The 15,032-nt window shown below is 41.5% G+C and overlaps 1 protein-coding gene across 1 annotated transcript in view; it reads left to right on the forward strand.

The window, feature by feature from the left end:
- COL3A1 (collagen type III alpha 1 chain) overlaps nt 1-15,032 on the forward strand; it is an 89,469-nt gene that overhangs the window by 56,466 nt on the left and 17,971 nt on the right. The window contains exons 22-37 of the mRNA XM_066577087.1: nt 1,931-2,029; nt 3,776-3,829; nt 4,055-4,153; nt 4,257-4,310; nt 4,393-4,446; nt 5,990-6,043; nt 8,050-8,103; nt 8,313-8,357; nt 8,609-8,707; nt 10,820-10,927; nt 11,005-11,058; nt 11,201-11,254; nt 11,361-11,414; nt 12,596-12,649; nt 14,613-14,720; nt 14,851-14,904. Coding sequence (XP_066433184.1) covers nt 1,931-2,029; nt 3,776-3,829; nt 4,055-4,153; nt 4,257-4,310; nt 4,393-4,446; nt 5,990-6,043; nt 8,050-8,103; nt 8,313-8,357; nt 8,609-8,707; nt 10,820-10,927; nt 11,005-11,058; nt 11,201-11,254; nt 11,361-11,414; nt 12,596-12,649; nt 14,613-14,720; nt 14,851-14,904 — 1,098 coding nt within the window. The remainder of the gene's footprint in view (nt 1-1,930; nt 2,030-3,775; nt 3,830-4,054; nt 4,154-4,256; nt 4,311-4,392; nt 4,447-5,989; nt 6,044-8,049; nt 8,104-8,312; nt 8,358-8,608; nt 8,708-10,819; nt 10,928-11,004; nt 11,059-11,200; nt 11,255-11,360; nt 11,415-12,595; nt 12,650-14,612; nt 14,721-14,850; nt 14,905-15,032) is intronic.

The following is a 15,032-nucleotide window of genomic DNA, read 5'->3' on the forward strand; positions in this document are numbered from 1 at the left end:
TGGGATAGATAGATAGATAGATAGATAGATAGATAGATAGATAGATAGATAGATAGATAGATAGATAGATAGATAGATAGATAGATAGATATGGGATAGATAGATAGATATGGGATAGATAGATAGATATGGGATAGATAGATAGATAGATAGATAGATAGATAGATAGATAGATAGATAGATAGATAGATAGATATGGGATAGATAGATAGATAGATAGATAGATAGATAGATAGATAGATAGATAGATAGATAGATAGATAGATAGATAGATATGGGATAGATAGATAGATATGGGATAGATAGATAGATAGATAGATAGATAGATAGATAGATAGATAGATAGATATGGGATAGATAGATAGATAGATAGATAGATAGATAGATAGATAGATAGATATGGGATAGATAGATAGATAGATAGATAGATAGATATGGGATAGATAGATAGATAGATATGGGATAGATAGATAGATGTGAGATAGATAGATGTGAGATAGATAGATGTGAGATAGATAGATATGGGATGGATATGGAATAGATAGATATAGGTAGATTGATATGAGATAGATATAGATAGATATGAGATAGATAAATAGATGTGAGATAGATAGATGTGAGATAGATATATAGGAGATAGAGAGATAGATAAATAGATATGAGATGGATATGAGAGAGAGAGAGATGTGATAGATGTGAAATAGATGTGAGATAGATAGATATGAAATAGATAAATATATAGATATGAGAGAGTTAGATAGATAGATATGAGATAGATAAATAGATAGATATGAGAGAGTGAGATAGATAGGAGATAGATAGATATGAGATAGACAGATGAATAAATAGATATGAGATGGATATGAGAGAGAGCGAGAGATGAGATAGATGTGAGATAGATAGATATTAGATAGATGTGAGAGAGAGAGAGATATGAGATAGATATATATTAGATGGATAGATCTATATGAGATGGATAGATAGATAGATAGATAGATAGATAGATAGATAGATATGAGATGGATAGATAGATAGATATGAGATAGATAGATAGATAGATAGATAGATAGATAGATAGATAGATAGATATGGGATAGATAGATAGATAGATAGATAGATAGATAGATAGATAGATAGATAGATAGATAGATAGATAGATATGGGATAGATAGATAGATGTGAGATAGATAGATGTGAGATAGATAGATGTGAGATAGATAGATATGGGATGGATATGGAATAGATAGATATAGGTAGATTGATATGAGATAGATATAGATAGATATGAGATAGATAAATAGATGTGAGATAGATAGATGTGAGATACATATATAGGAGATAGAGAGATAGATAAATAGATATGAGATGGATATGAGAGAGAGAGAGATGTGATAGATGTGAAATAGATGTGAGATAGATATGAAATAGATAAATATATAGATATGAGAGAGTTAGATAGATAGATATGAGATAGATAAATAGATAGATATGAGAGAGTGAGATAGATAGGAGATAGATAGATATGAGATAGACAGATGAATAAATAGATATGAGATGGATATGAGAGAGAGCGAGAGATGAGATAGATGTGAGATAGATAGATATTAGATAGATGTGAGAGAGAGAGATATGAGATAGATATATATTAGATGGATAGATCTATATGAGATGGATAGATAGATAGATAGATAGATAGATAGATAGATAGATATGAGATGGATAGATAGATAGATATGAGATAGATAGATAGATAGATAGGAGTTAGATAGATAGATAGATAGATAGATAGATAGATAGATAGATAGATAGGAGATAGATAGATATGAGATAGATAGATAGATAGATAGATAGATAGATAGATAGATATGGGATAGATATGAGATAGATAGATAGATAAAAATATCCAACTACTTGTCTCTTGTGTACTCAGGGACCTGCAGGAGAACGTGGCCAACCAGGCAGTGCTGGACCAAGAGGAGTGGGTGGGGAACCAGGCAGAGATGGAGGGCCGGGCCTACCTGGAATGAGGGTAGGTATTATACATAGACTACATAGCAGGAGTTATTCAGAACACTTTTCATTCATTTTTAAAAATCTTAAGGCCAAATAAAATGTCTGCCTACTCGGTAATTCTGCAGTCTCGAAGACTGGACGGTACAACGCATTTGACTTCCAAGATGTAGACGCATGAATAGCGGAGCTTACCGCCATTAATTCTGCATTGTACAGTACGAAGGTGATGAATAAATAGTAGCCGCACTAAGACCGGTTTCACACGGCCGAGAAAGCTTATGCGAGACTTGTGGAAGATGCTCAAATCTCGCGCAAATATGAACCCCATTCTTTTGAATGGAGTTATATACACAAGTGATGTTTTCGCTGCCTGCGCCATCTTTTACCGTTTCTTGGAACGCATCACCCAATGGGACAGTAAACACATCTCACGGTCCTCCAATGCAGCTGAAAGCCCCGCCGGAGGATTGCAACCTCACAGAAGTGGTGGTGGTGGTGGGTGACAGAAAAATGCCTCACATCAGCATGAAAACGCTTACTGGCGAGCGCAAGTGTAAGAAGTCTTAGAATATCTCCTTCTTCCTCTGTGACATACATGTCCAACACCGAGGTGCATTGTGGGTATGAAGCAGGCTTGAAAGAGCTGACCTCCACCATAAACAGCTACTGCATGTACTTTCAGTCCTGACTGTGGCATGTTAGCCTTCAGCTGAAGGGGGTGGTCTTACCCTCCGACACACCATCAGCCTTCCTAGCTATGGTAGTCTTTGGCCTAGCCAACACTTGCAGGGCTGCCATGTATTTAACCCTATTAAGCTCTTCCTGTGGCCTGTGTCAGGGTTTAATAGGTGAACCCTAAAAATACAATATACTACAATACTGAAGTTATGCGGTGTATTGTAGAAACCAACAAATGGTCGCAAATTCAAGTCAAGGACTAAATAAAAATAGGCCAAATAAAATTTTAAAAAATTGAAAAAAAATTTCCTACTAAAACATGTAATCAGCATCACCAGTTCTGAAAAAGCCTGAAGTATCTAAGTATCGGATTATTTATCTCACGCATTGAACGCTGTTGAAAAAGAAAAAGTATAAACTCAGAATTGCATTTTCGGTCACTCTTTCTCACAATTGAAATTCAGTAAAAACTGATTGAAAAGCTGTATGCGCCCAAAAATAGCAATAAAAACTACAGCTCATCCTGCAAAAAGTGAGCCCTCACACAGCACCGGCGACGGAAACATAAAAAAGTTATGGATGTGGCGAGAGAAAGGTTTTTGGGTTTTTTTAACAAGAGTTTTTAATTCTTTTACGGCCGCCTGCAGACGCCGGTTGGATCTGGCTGCAAGAAATAGTGCATGCCGTGATTTGTTTTCTGCACGTGATTTCGCGCAGACAAAACGCGGCCATCTGCCTAGGATTGCGTATTGTAATGCAATCCTATACAGGCGTGTACGGGCGGAAATTCTGCGGGAAATCCCGCTACAGAATTTCCGCCTGTGTGCAGAGGGCCTAAAGTAGTAAAACATAAAAAGAATCTAGAAACATTGTATCATCAAAGTGCCACCGACCCCACTTTAAAATGCTGAACTTTTCCAGTTAATAGCACCATTAAGAAGTAAAAATCATCAGGCAAAACACGCACACTAGTAAGGCTACATTACCAAAAAAATTGAAAAACTTATAGCTCTTGGGATGTGAGGATGAAAAAAAAAATGAAAATTGGCGGGTAGTTAAGGGGTTATTTTATTCTGCATTTTAGGGTCTTACAGGAAGCCCAGGCAACCCCGGAGCCGACGGCAAGCCAGGACCCGCGGTAAGAGTTCACTGATTGGTTTTTATTGTTCCTGTTACAGTAAGTTGTTCATTTTGCTAAAGACTACCAATGGCTGGTGAGAGGCACCTTATTGTAATTATGGCGGGAGGAGAGGTATAACTATCCTTCTCTCTGTCTTACCGTCTAGGTCATGAGTTGGTGTTGCTCAATGTGTCTGTTGAGTTCTAATATTACAATGTAAGAATTCCACTCTTACTTTTTAAGGGTCCAGTTGGAGAATCTGGACGTTCAGGCAACCCCGGTCCATCAGGTCCAAGAGGTCAACCTGGCGTCATGGGCTTCCCAGGTCCAAAGGGTAATGAGGTAAGTACTTGTCAACGTGTGTTGGAATCATGGTGACTAGACAAGACTAGAATACATGAGTGGAGTGCCATTGCTGTGGCTAATCCTGCATTCTTTGCTATAGGGAGCACCTGGCAAGGATGGGGAAAAAGGCACTCCTGGATCTCAGGGACCACAGGTAGGTTACTTGGTACTTCTACACTTCACAAGTAAATTTTCACTGTCCTGTGATTTCATATAAAATGCCTTGTGTTTATTAGGGTCTTCCTGGAAAGGGTGGAGATTTGGGACCACAAGGGCCCCCCGGAGGAGCAGTAAGTACTTTTACAATTTTTGCTTTTTTTTGAGCACCTAAACCCCTTCCAGACCAAAGCTGTTTGTGCTTTAATGACCAGGCCAAATTGTGGAAATCTAGGATGAATAAGGCCTCATGTCCACTGGGAAATTCAGGCCTGCGTGGATTCTCCATGCAGAATCCCGCAGCGGGGTCCCTCCTTTCCCACAGTATTGAGACCTGAAAATAAAATTTACTTACCTGTCCGGACGCTGCAGATCTGCCCTCCGTCGCGGCCAGATCTTCTTTCTTCGGCCTGGCGGATGTGCTCAGCACGCCGGCAGCGTGCCACGCGCATGTGCCCTGCACTCTTTTTTTTTTTGAACTCCTGCTCTCCAGCGTGGAAGAGCAGGAGTTCAGCTGCGGGTGTGCCGCCGATACAGACGGCTTCCATAGGCTTCAATGCGGAGCCATCCATGCGGGAAACCTGCAGAAAATGCAGCATGCTGCAGGTGATTTCCCGCACGTGTGATCCACTTACCTGCGGGTGTCCAATGCATCCCTATGGGCGCGGATCACGCGTGAATTTTGAAAATAGAATTACCTAGTGAACATGAGGCCTAAGGGTAATTTCATACGAGCGAGAAAATAGTGCGATTTTCATGTGGGGCGAGAGTCAGTACAAAAGCAGGTTATAAAACCAATGACTTACAATGGTTTCCTTCCCATCTGCGATGTTTTCACTCATGACATGTTGAGAGAACAAAAAGTTGTGGCGTGTTCTTTCTTCCTGCGATGTGCGATTTTTTTTAATTTTTTTTTTTTTTTATTTTTCTAGATAAATAATTGAAAATTAACCCTATACTATACAATCATCTATACTAACTAAATAGTATAGGTGAATATAACAGAAGGGGTTAACGTTGGGTTAATGTGTAGTGCTTTTACACATTGTTCTCCTCCTCTCCTCCTGTCTCACACTGACAGGAAAGCTGAGGAGAGAGAAGGAGAGGGCATGCCAGAAAAGTTTGTATACTACAAAGTTTCCTAGCCAGCGCTGTGATTGGCTGTTAGTGATAATTTCATCAAGACCTGATTCAATCAGGTTCCAAACAGCAGCACCCAAACAGCCTGTTTGGGTGTTTTACCCGCCACTGAAGGATGCGATCACCACTGGAATGCCTGACATAAATTTACTTTGCTGCTGCACAGAGCAGAGACAGCAGCGATGTAAATTTTATCATAATTAACCAGGGGGTTAATTATGGAAAGATACATGAAAAAATGTCAGCACATCCTAATGTAAAGCGATGAAGTAGAGAGAACATTTGCTACAGTCCACGTGTTTACTTACAAACATCTTTTTATTAATGGGCCAGTTTAGCCACTTCTCAGCCCTATAATATAATTATAGATTTTATGACTTTTTATCATTCTGTCTCTTCCATAGTAGCCAAATACAACCTAAACTTTCCTTTAGAAGAGGTAATCACATACAATGACAACTTTCCAAGAATTTCTCAGAATGGGATTTTGAAATTTAGTAGCTATTTTATTAATGAGTAACTGTTTGTATTTATTAGGGTCCTGCAGGTGAACGAGGGGAGCCAGGAGCAACTGGTCCACCAGGCTTCCAGGTAACATTGACAGAGATGGGCTTATTTTGTTGGGTGGTCGTTGTATGATTTGGGGTATCTCTGGTTTATGTTGGTTCTAGGACTCGTTCTGGAGAGAAATGAAGCTTGCATGGTCACCATGGAAGTCTCTCCTCTAGATTTCCATCATTCTTGATAAAATCTATTTTCCACCTTTTCCTTGGGAGTATTGAAGTCTCCCGGCTACTGTAAGCGAGTCAGTTTTCTTGTAGAGTTGCAAATGACAAGAGTTACAAACTCTGTAGAAATCACTTGACCAGGGTAAGGTGAGTTGGAGGGTACCAAAACTCTGAGCCCATACATCACCAAGTAGAATCCCATAACTCCACCTCCTCTTCAAACTCATTACATTAGCCCCCTTCTAAAACAGAAGACCACAGAGTCAGAGATGGAATTTAATAGACACAGCCCACGTTTTATTACACGAAAGTAAAGAACAATTTACAGTAGCAAAGCTTGTTTAATACCAACTCATAGCATATAATCATAACTCAAGCCCCAAAACATGTATACGGACAGCACATATAAACATTGAACAAGAGACTGGCCAATAGGGGAAGACCTCGGAGCTACATAAATGGCACTATACTGCACGAAACAGCTTACCCCAGCCATAACCCAGCTCGGAGGCACCAAGGAACCACTTGCAGTCTCCACCAAATGTCAGCATAAAAAGGGGTAACATCCTGCAGACACCCTTCATCCATCTCGAAATCTACCAGCCACCTTCAATGAACTTATGGGAATGCATGCCCATGATGCATTCCTCCAGACAGTTTTAACCACCAAGTCTAATGACTCCCTTGTAGCCGCCAGGACAATGAGGATACCTACCTGCCACTCTACTAATCACCGGTAAACCATGGAAGTACAGAAAAAAAGAGCATGGGGGGGGGGGCAATTATGTGTGTTTTTTTTCTGCACTTTTTTCAATAGTTAAAGCTTTGTATAAGTGAAAAATATTTTTTTCTGTAAAACCATTTAGATGCCATGGTCAGCAATGACTGCAGAATCTGCTGGGGTTAAACAGTGTAGAGGAGTGATTAGATGAGCAAGTCCTTATCATTTCACTCCTTTCCTGGAGAAAATTCCATATGTGACAATTAGGGACCAGATATGCTCCCTGATTGATGGAAAGTGATAACATGAACAAAAACTTATGGAGGTAAGATGAGGTTAGAACTGGAGGTGAGATGAGGTCAATACTAGAGGTGAGATGAGGTCAATACTAGAGGTGAGATGAGGTCAGTACTGGAGGTGAGATGAGGTCAGCACTGGAGGTGAGATGAGGTCAGCACTGGAGGTGAGATGAGGTCAGCACTGGAGGTGAGATAAGGTCAGCACTGGAGGTGAGATGAGGTCAGCACTGGAGGTGAAATGAAGTCAGTACTGGAGGTCAAATGAGGTCAGTACTGGAGGTGAGATGAGGTCAGTACTGGAGGTGAGATGGGGTCAGTACTGGAGGTGAGATGAGGTCAATACTAGAGGTGAGATGAGGTCAGTACTGGAGTTGAGATGAGGTCAGTACTGGAGTTGAGATGAGGTCAGTACTGGAGTTGAGATGACATCAGCACTGGAGGTGAGATGACATCAGCACTGGAGGTGAGATGACATCAGCACTGGAGGTGAGATGACATCAGCACTAGAGGTGAGATGAGGTCAGCACTGGAGGTGAGATGAGGTCAGCACTGGAGGTGAGATGAGGTCAGTACTGAAGGTGAGATGACATTTCTTCTGCGCATCTTCCACAGATAAGTTCTTACAAGTAGCTCCTGAAGGTACACATTGTTCTGGATGGGTTTGCACTGTAGGTAGACTCTGCATTTATATTCTTTATGGCAGTACAGTACAGTATGGCAGTTGTTTGTTCATATTTCCTTTTCCTAGTTGAGCTACTGCTATAAAAATTGGATGCTTTACAGCAGTTTATGGTCTTTGTTCTACAGTTTTTATATCCTATGACAGTAAAACGGAATATATTGTTCTAGGGATTACCTGGAGCTCCCGGCCCCTCTGGTGAGAATGGCAAACCTGGGGAAGGGGTAAGTTGCTTTCACAACTGCAGTTAAAAATGGAAATCTAAATCTCAGCTGCACATGTATAAAATTGTGTCAAAATGTTCTTCGTCCTTATGTAAATTTACTTTGAACTAACAGTAAATAACGTGAAATAACAGCGATACCAATGTGCTGCGCTGACCAGAATAGTAAGAAGAATGATGACAATAATACACTCTTCATTGTTCCTGCAGGGGCCAAAGGGTGAGGTTGGTGCTCCAGGGAACACAGGCGGTAAAGTAAGTTCTCATCACCATTTTATTGCTATAATATGCTTAATAAAATACTCCAAAGCATCAACACACGTTAGAATGGGCTGGATTTCCCAAAAAATAAAGCCTGATTTTTCCAAAAAGTTCTTCTTACTGTGTTCTTCATCGGTTGGGTCACCAAAGTGTATAAATAACCGTAGAAGATAATCAAGTATCTAACACATTCTATCTGCTTATTGCTGTATCCCTGTTATGGCACTAATGACTATTCCGTGTAGGGAGAAAACGGTGTACCTGGTGAAAGAGGCGTACAAGGCTCTCCTGGAACTCCTGGTACAAGAGGCGCTGCCGGTCCTCCTGGACCTGATGGTGGAAAGGTAGGGAGAGCGGAAGAAGAAGAAGATTCACTTTATTCATATAATAAATGTATTCATGTGTTCTGCTCATAAAGAAGACCCCCCGTTCTCCAGTTGTAATGCTCCGGCTGTTCTACATAGACTTGTACATATTTGGCAGCATTAACCCTTTAACTATCAGTTATATTTTGGGTTTCCGATGTTTCATCCCCACATTCCGACACCTACATTTTTTTTCTCATATTTTGGTTATCGAATGCTTCTTCAAGGTTTCACCCATCCCCAGTGATTGGAACCTGTGCCACACTCCCTACACCCCCTCCTCCCCACCACCACCATCTTATTTCCCAGTTGAAAATGCAGACTCCCATTTCTGTAGTGTAGTGGAGAATGAAGCCGCTGGTCGCACATGCGCAGAAGTGACGCCATTGCTCTTGATGGCGCAGACAGATAGCCCAGCGCTGTGCTTGACAGTTTTGTCTGCCCCGTAGAGGTGACTGGAATGGGCCCCTCCACTCATTACTATGGGGTAGACAGAGACAGCTGAGTCCTTTCATTAAGAAAATGCTTTTTGTTGTCACATTCTGAGCCCCGAAACATTTTGTTTTTCCATCAATGGCGCTGTGTGAGGGCTCGTTTTTTGCACAGCCGGCTGCAGTCTGTATTGCTACCCTTTTTGGGTATACACAACTTTTTGATCAATTTTTTAAAACATTTTTTAGAGATGGGGAGAGCAGAAAAACACAATTTCGGCATTATGTTGGGGTTTTTTTAATGGTATTTACCACGTGAGATAAATAATGTGATGCTTAGTTCGTTTGACCTTTTTTGGATGCGGTAACCCCAATTGTTTTTTTTACTTTTTTACATTGTTTGCTGGATATAATGGAAAAGGGTTTTTTTAATTTGTGAACATTTTATTTGACTTAATTTTTTTAGTCATCTTAGGGGACTTGAACTTGAATTTGTTATCAGATTCAGTATTGTAGTATATTGTATTTTTTACATTCACATAAGGTTAGATATACAGTATGGCAGCCTTGGGAGCCTTCACTAGGAGCAGTGCTACCTTGGCAACCATCAGCACCCCACAAATACATCATGGGGGCAGCTGGTGAGTTGGAAGGGTGAGCCTCCCCTCCAGTTAACAGCTTACTTGCTGCGGTCCGGATTGGCATCATATGTAAGCCAGCCATGATTGGAGCTAGCTGTAAGCTGTTTAAAACAGACCGCATCCATTGGATATGCAGCCGCCTCAGCTCCTTAGCCCACTACATGCCCAAGCAGCACCTTACAGGGGTAAAATAACACATTGGGGTACATATATTAACCTCTTCCTGCCCCAGGGTGTATATTTATGCCCTGTGTGAACAGGAGTTCCCACAAATGGGCACATACCTACATTCTTTGGATGTGGTGGGCTGAGAAGCTAAGCCCGCACCATCTACAGTGGGAGGCGGCTGTGACTGACAGCCAGCCTCCCGCTGCAACAGCAGAGAGCGTGAAGAACACCAATCTGATCATTAATCCAATCCAATCAGATTATGGCATATAAAAGATTCACAGAGGGAGGGTGCACTTTTACTACTGGAGCCACTAACAGGGGAACTATTACTATTGGGACCACTATGGGGGCACTATTGCTACTGAGGCCACTAACAAGGTCACTATTACTACTGGGACTACTACCAATATGGGGGTCAATAATACTACAGGAACTAACGGGGCCACTATTACTGTTGGGGCCACTAAGAGAGGCACTATTACTTTTGGGGCCACTAAGAGGGGACTATTATTATCAGGGCAACTAAGGCCATATTTACTTGGCCTATAGAGAGTTGTGCCCAAGACCCTCAGGTATAACTCGCATGTGCAAGACACCGTACATTGCAAGTCCTATTCTCGAATGAGTGGGTCAATGATACAGGGGAAGCAGGATACAAAGGGCAATATGGCCTGTCATAGTGGCGTGCCACTACATTTGTCCCTCCTTTCACTGCTCAGAAGTTGGGAGATATGGCCCATGCAGTGCACTGGTGATGATAAATCTCCCTCTCTGGGCTTATTTGTTGACCTCAGAGTATAAATCCCGGACTGTCCTTGTTTATGAATAAACTTCCATTTTTTTTTTAGGGACCTGCTGGCGCACCTGGTCCACCTGGATCAGTGGGACCGAGCGGTCTGCAAGGAATGCCTGGAGAGAGGGGAGCATCTGGAACTCCAGGACCAAAAGGAGAACGGGTTTGTTTGTTGCCTTTCTTCTATTCTGCATGTCTTTTAGAGGTAAGTCACTGAACTCTTCTTGTATTGTTATCTAGGGTGAACCTGGTGGCAAAGGGGCTGATGGAGGTCCAGGAAAAGACGGCGTGAGGGTAAGTGTGTCTAACCTTATGGATGGTGGAGGATCGTACAGTTGTGTGTTAGTCATGTGCTTCTTACCAACGGCTGAATATTTAGTTCCAAATATGTGAAAGAGTAACTTTGTAAACTTTTCACATTTCTTGTCTTTTGTAGGGACTTTCTGGCCCCATTGGGCCTCCCGGTCCTGCTGGTCCACAAGGAGACAAGGTAATTATTTGGACTTCTTTATATGATAGTTCACACATTTACTTGGCATGTTTCATGATCATTTTCTACGACTCCGTTGTTGAACCGAATCAATTGTCTCTTCCAGGGAGATGGTGGTCCTGCTGGTCCTCCTGGGCCTGCTGGTGTGCGAGGTGGACCTGTAAGTACCAGAATTCCAACAGCCTTGATTGTAGGGTTCAAGTGAATGTACAGAATATTCATGTTATGAAGAACAATGCGTGCTTTTGTTGAAATCTCAGATAGTTATATCAACTTAACCCCTTCAGGACCAGAGATTGTTTATTTTGTGGTTTTCATTTATTTAATTTTCGCCAAGAGGGCTTGTTTTTTGCAGAACGAGTTGATTTTTTTTTTACGGGTACTATATAATGTACGGAAAACTGTGAAAAAATTTAAGTGGGGGAAATTTTTTTTTTTTTTAAATGCAATTGCCCAATTTTGAGCAGACGTAGTTTTAAGTAGTTCCATTTCAGGGTGCATTCATCATTTTGATCACTTTTTATTAACATTTTTTGGGAGCCAATATACTAAAATATATCGCAATTCTAGCATTCTGTCATTTTTTTCTATGGCCTCCACCTTGCGGGATAAATGTTATGATACAACTTATTTTAATATTTCTGACTTTTATGTACACAGTGGCATTAAGTAATTTTTACTTGTTTAGGTTTTTTTAATGAGAAAAATGGGAATAGAAGAGTTTTCTGAACTTTTAATGTTTTTACATTTTTTACTGTTAAACTTCATTACATCTTTTTTTCCCACTTTCATTTAGTCCCTGCGAGGGACTTTAACATGTGAATATTTCATACTTGTACCATATACTGTAATACTTCAGTATTGCAGTATACAGCGATTATTGATGTTACCTGCCATAAACAGGACTTTATAGGCATCTATTCATGGCAACCCTGAGAGCCTTCAGTTTGCTCTGGGCTTCCATGCTAGACCATCAGCGCCCCTTGATTGCTTTATGGGGACGTCCCACCCTACTGGTGACTGTTTAGACGAGCAGTCAGCTTTGACCATGCCATCTAAAGCGTTAACTGCCACGATCAGAGCTAACTCTGATTGCGCTTGTCACCGGCCGCTGTCGGAAACAGCTGATAGTCGCCTGTATGGAGCGACTCCGCTCCCAAGGCCGCTCCATAAACACTTCATGACTGCCCAACGCAAATTTACATTAGGCAGTCGTGAAGGGGTTAACTATATTCTATAAAATTAATTAGAATTAAGTTTATGACATAAAATCTCCACTGCCCTTCCCTGCTTTTTGGTACAAATCATAAATGTAAATGATTCTTTATTTTCCGGCTATAGGGAGAACGTGGAGAAGGTGGTCCCCCCGGTCCTGCCGGCTTCCCCGGATCACCTGTAAGTGTTCCTCACCACTGAAGCTATTGTGTAAACTGGTGACAGATAAGTGATGATCGCTTCAGGTTCTGCAGCGTATTCTACAACGCTGCTGCTGAATATATTCTCTAAAGCATTTGCCACCGTGCCGCATAATAGGCTGATATATAAAATGAGGCAGCTCAGATTGGGTGAAAACGTGTGTAATTGGGTAAAGAATTGGCTCAATGATAGAAAGCAGAGGGTGGTAATAAATGGTTCATACTCTGATTGGACCACAGTCGCTAGCGGGGTGCCACAGGGTTCAGTATTAGGCCCCACTCTGTTCAACATATTTATCAATGACCTGATAGAGGGGTTGCACAGCAAAATATCAATATTTGCAGATGACACAAAATTATACAATATAATTAATGCAACGGAGGACAATGTGCGGCTACAAACGGACCGAGATAAGCTGGGGGCCTGGGCAGAAAAATGGCAAATGAAGTTCAATGTTGAAAAATGTAAGGTTATGCACATGGGCAGGAGAAACGGATGTCACCAATATACACTAAATGGGGTACTGCTAGGGAAAAGTGATATGGAAAAGAACCTGGGGGTACTAGTGGATAGTAGACTAAACTGGAGTAACCAATTCCAGTCAGCTGCTGCAAAGGCAAATAAAGTCTTGGGGTGCATTAAAAGTGGTATAGGGGCGAAGGACGAGACCATTATCCTTCCATTATATAAGGCACTTGTCAGGCCTCACATGGAATACTGCGTACAATTCTGGTCACCGGTGCTCAGGAAAGATGTTACAGTGCTGGAGGGGGTTCAAAGAAGAGCGACTAAATTAATACATGGAATGACGGGACTGGAATACCCAGAGAGGCATCAAAACTGGGATTATTCACCCTGGAAAAAAGACGGCTAAGGGGTGATCAAATAACTATGTATAAATACATGAGGGGACAATACAAGGATCTCTCCCATGATCTGTTTATACCCAGGACTACGACGGTAACAAGAGGGCATGTTTAGAGGAAAGCAGGTTTCATCACCAACATAGAAAAGGGGTTCTTTGCTGTAAGAGCAGTGAGAATCTGGAACTCTCTGCCGGAGGAAGTGGGATGGCGAAATCCATAGCGTTTAAGAGGGGACTAGATGTCTTTCTAGAGCGGAAGGATATTATAGGATATAGACATTAAATAACCAGCAGGGTTGTTGATTCAGGTCTTTTAGTCAGGTAGGAACTTTCAAACATTAATCCAGGAATAATTCTGACTGCCATTATAGAGTCGGGAAGGAATTTTTTCCCAAATGGGATAAATTGTTTTTTGCCTCATTGGGGTCTTTTTGCCTTCCTCTAGATTAACAATGGGGGAGGTGGAAACAGGCTGAACTAGATGGACATCGTCTTCTTTCAGCCCAACATACTATGTTACTATGTTACTGGCACAGAGTAAAGGCATCAGTGCAGTGACTGGCACAGGGTGGAGGCATTGGTGAAGCGGTTGGTCAAAACTTTATGCCTGGCTGCTGCATTCAGGATGGATTTGTGACGGGGGAGTTTAGTGTGGGGAGGACTGATCAGTAGTGGGTTGCAGTAATCAAGCCATGAGTTGGTCACAGCAACAAGAGTTTTTTGCTGTTTCTACCATAAGAAAGATTCTGGAGATGTTATTGGGGTGCAGGTGAGAGAAGGGAGTGAAAGAACGATCAGATCTGATCCACACATGACCCCAAGATAGTGGGCTGCCCAGATTAGGACATATTCCTAGCAGTAAAGTTTGGAAATGTCTTTGGACTTCCCTAGACTTCAGTATGTTCCTGTGGTTGATACTACTGGTGAATGAAGCTATGTTTGATGTGGATTAACCTGTAACATCTGTTAAAAGCTGAAAGATTTCGACACTGTTGTGCACATGGGACTAAAGAAGCATAACATTCATGTATAACCATCGTCAAACACTTACATGACCTTTATGTCCATTGTCTATAGGGTCAGAATGGAGAGCCTGGTGGTAAAGGAGACAAGGGTGGTCCTGGTGAACGAGGGGAGCCCGGTCCTGCAGGTGTTGCTGGACCAGCTGGTGGTCCCGGTCCTGCTGTGAGTTGTACTCATTCATTCATGTCATCATATTTCCATATATTAGTGCAAACAAATAGATTTTATTTCACTATGTGAAGCAGATTTGCAGTTTTCTGATTTGTCTTTTCCTCTACCTTCTTTATCGCAGGGTAATGCTGGTCCTCAAGGAACTAAAGGCGACCGCGGCTCTCCAGGCTCAGCTGTGAGTGAATGCACCATAATTCATTTACAATGTTGAACAATCTTCTTGTGAGCTCGTCTTTATTTCACAAGTTTAGAAGTTCATAAGAAAGTAGTAGAACAACTAGAAACTACACCAACTGTCAAAAC

The sequence above is a fragment of the Eleutherodactylus coqui genome, chromosome 8, assembly GCF_035609145.1.
Source record: "Eleutherodactylus coqui strain aEleCoq1 chromosome 8, aEleCoq1.hap1, whole genome shotgun sequence".
NCBI lineage: Eukaryota > Metazoa > Chordata > Amphibia > Anura > Eleutherodactylidae > Eleutherodactylus > Eleutherodactylus coqui.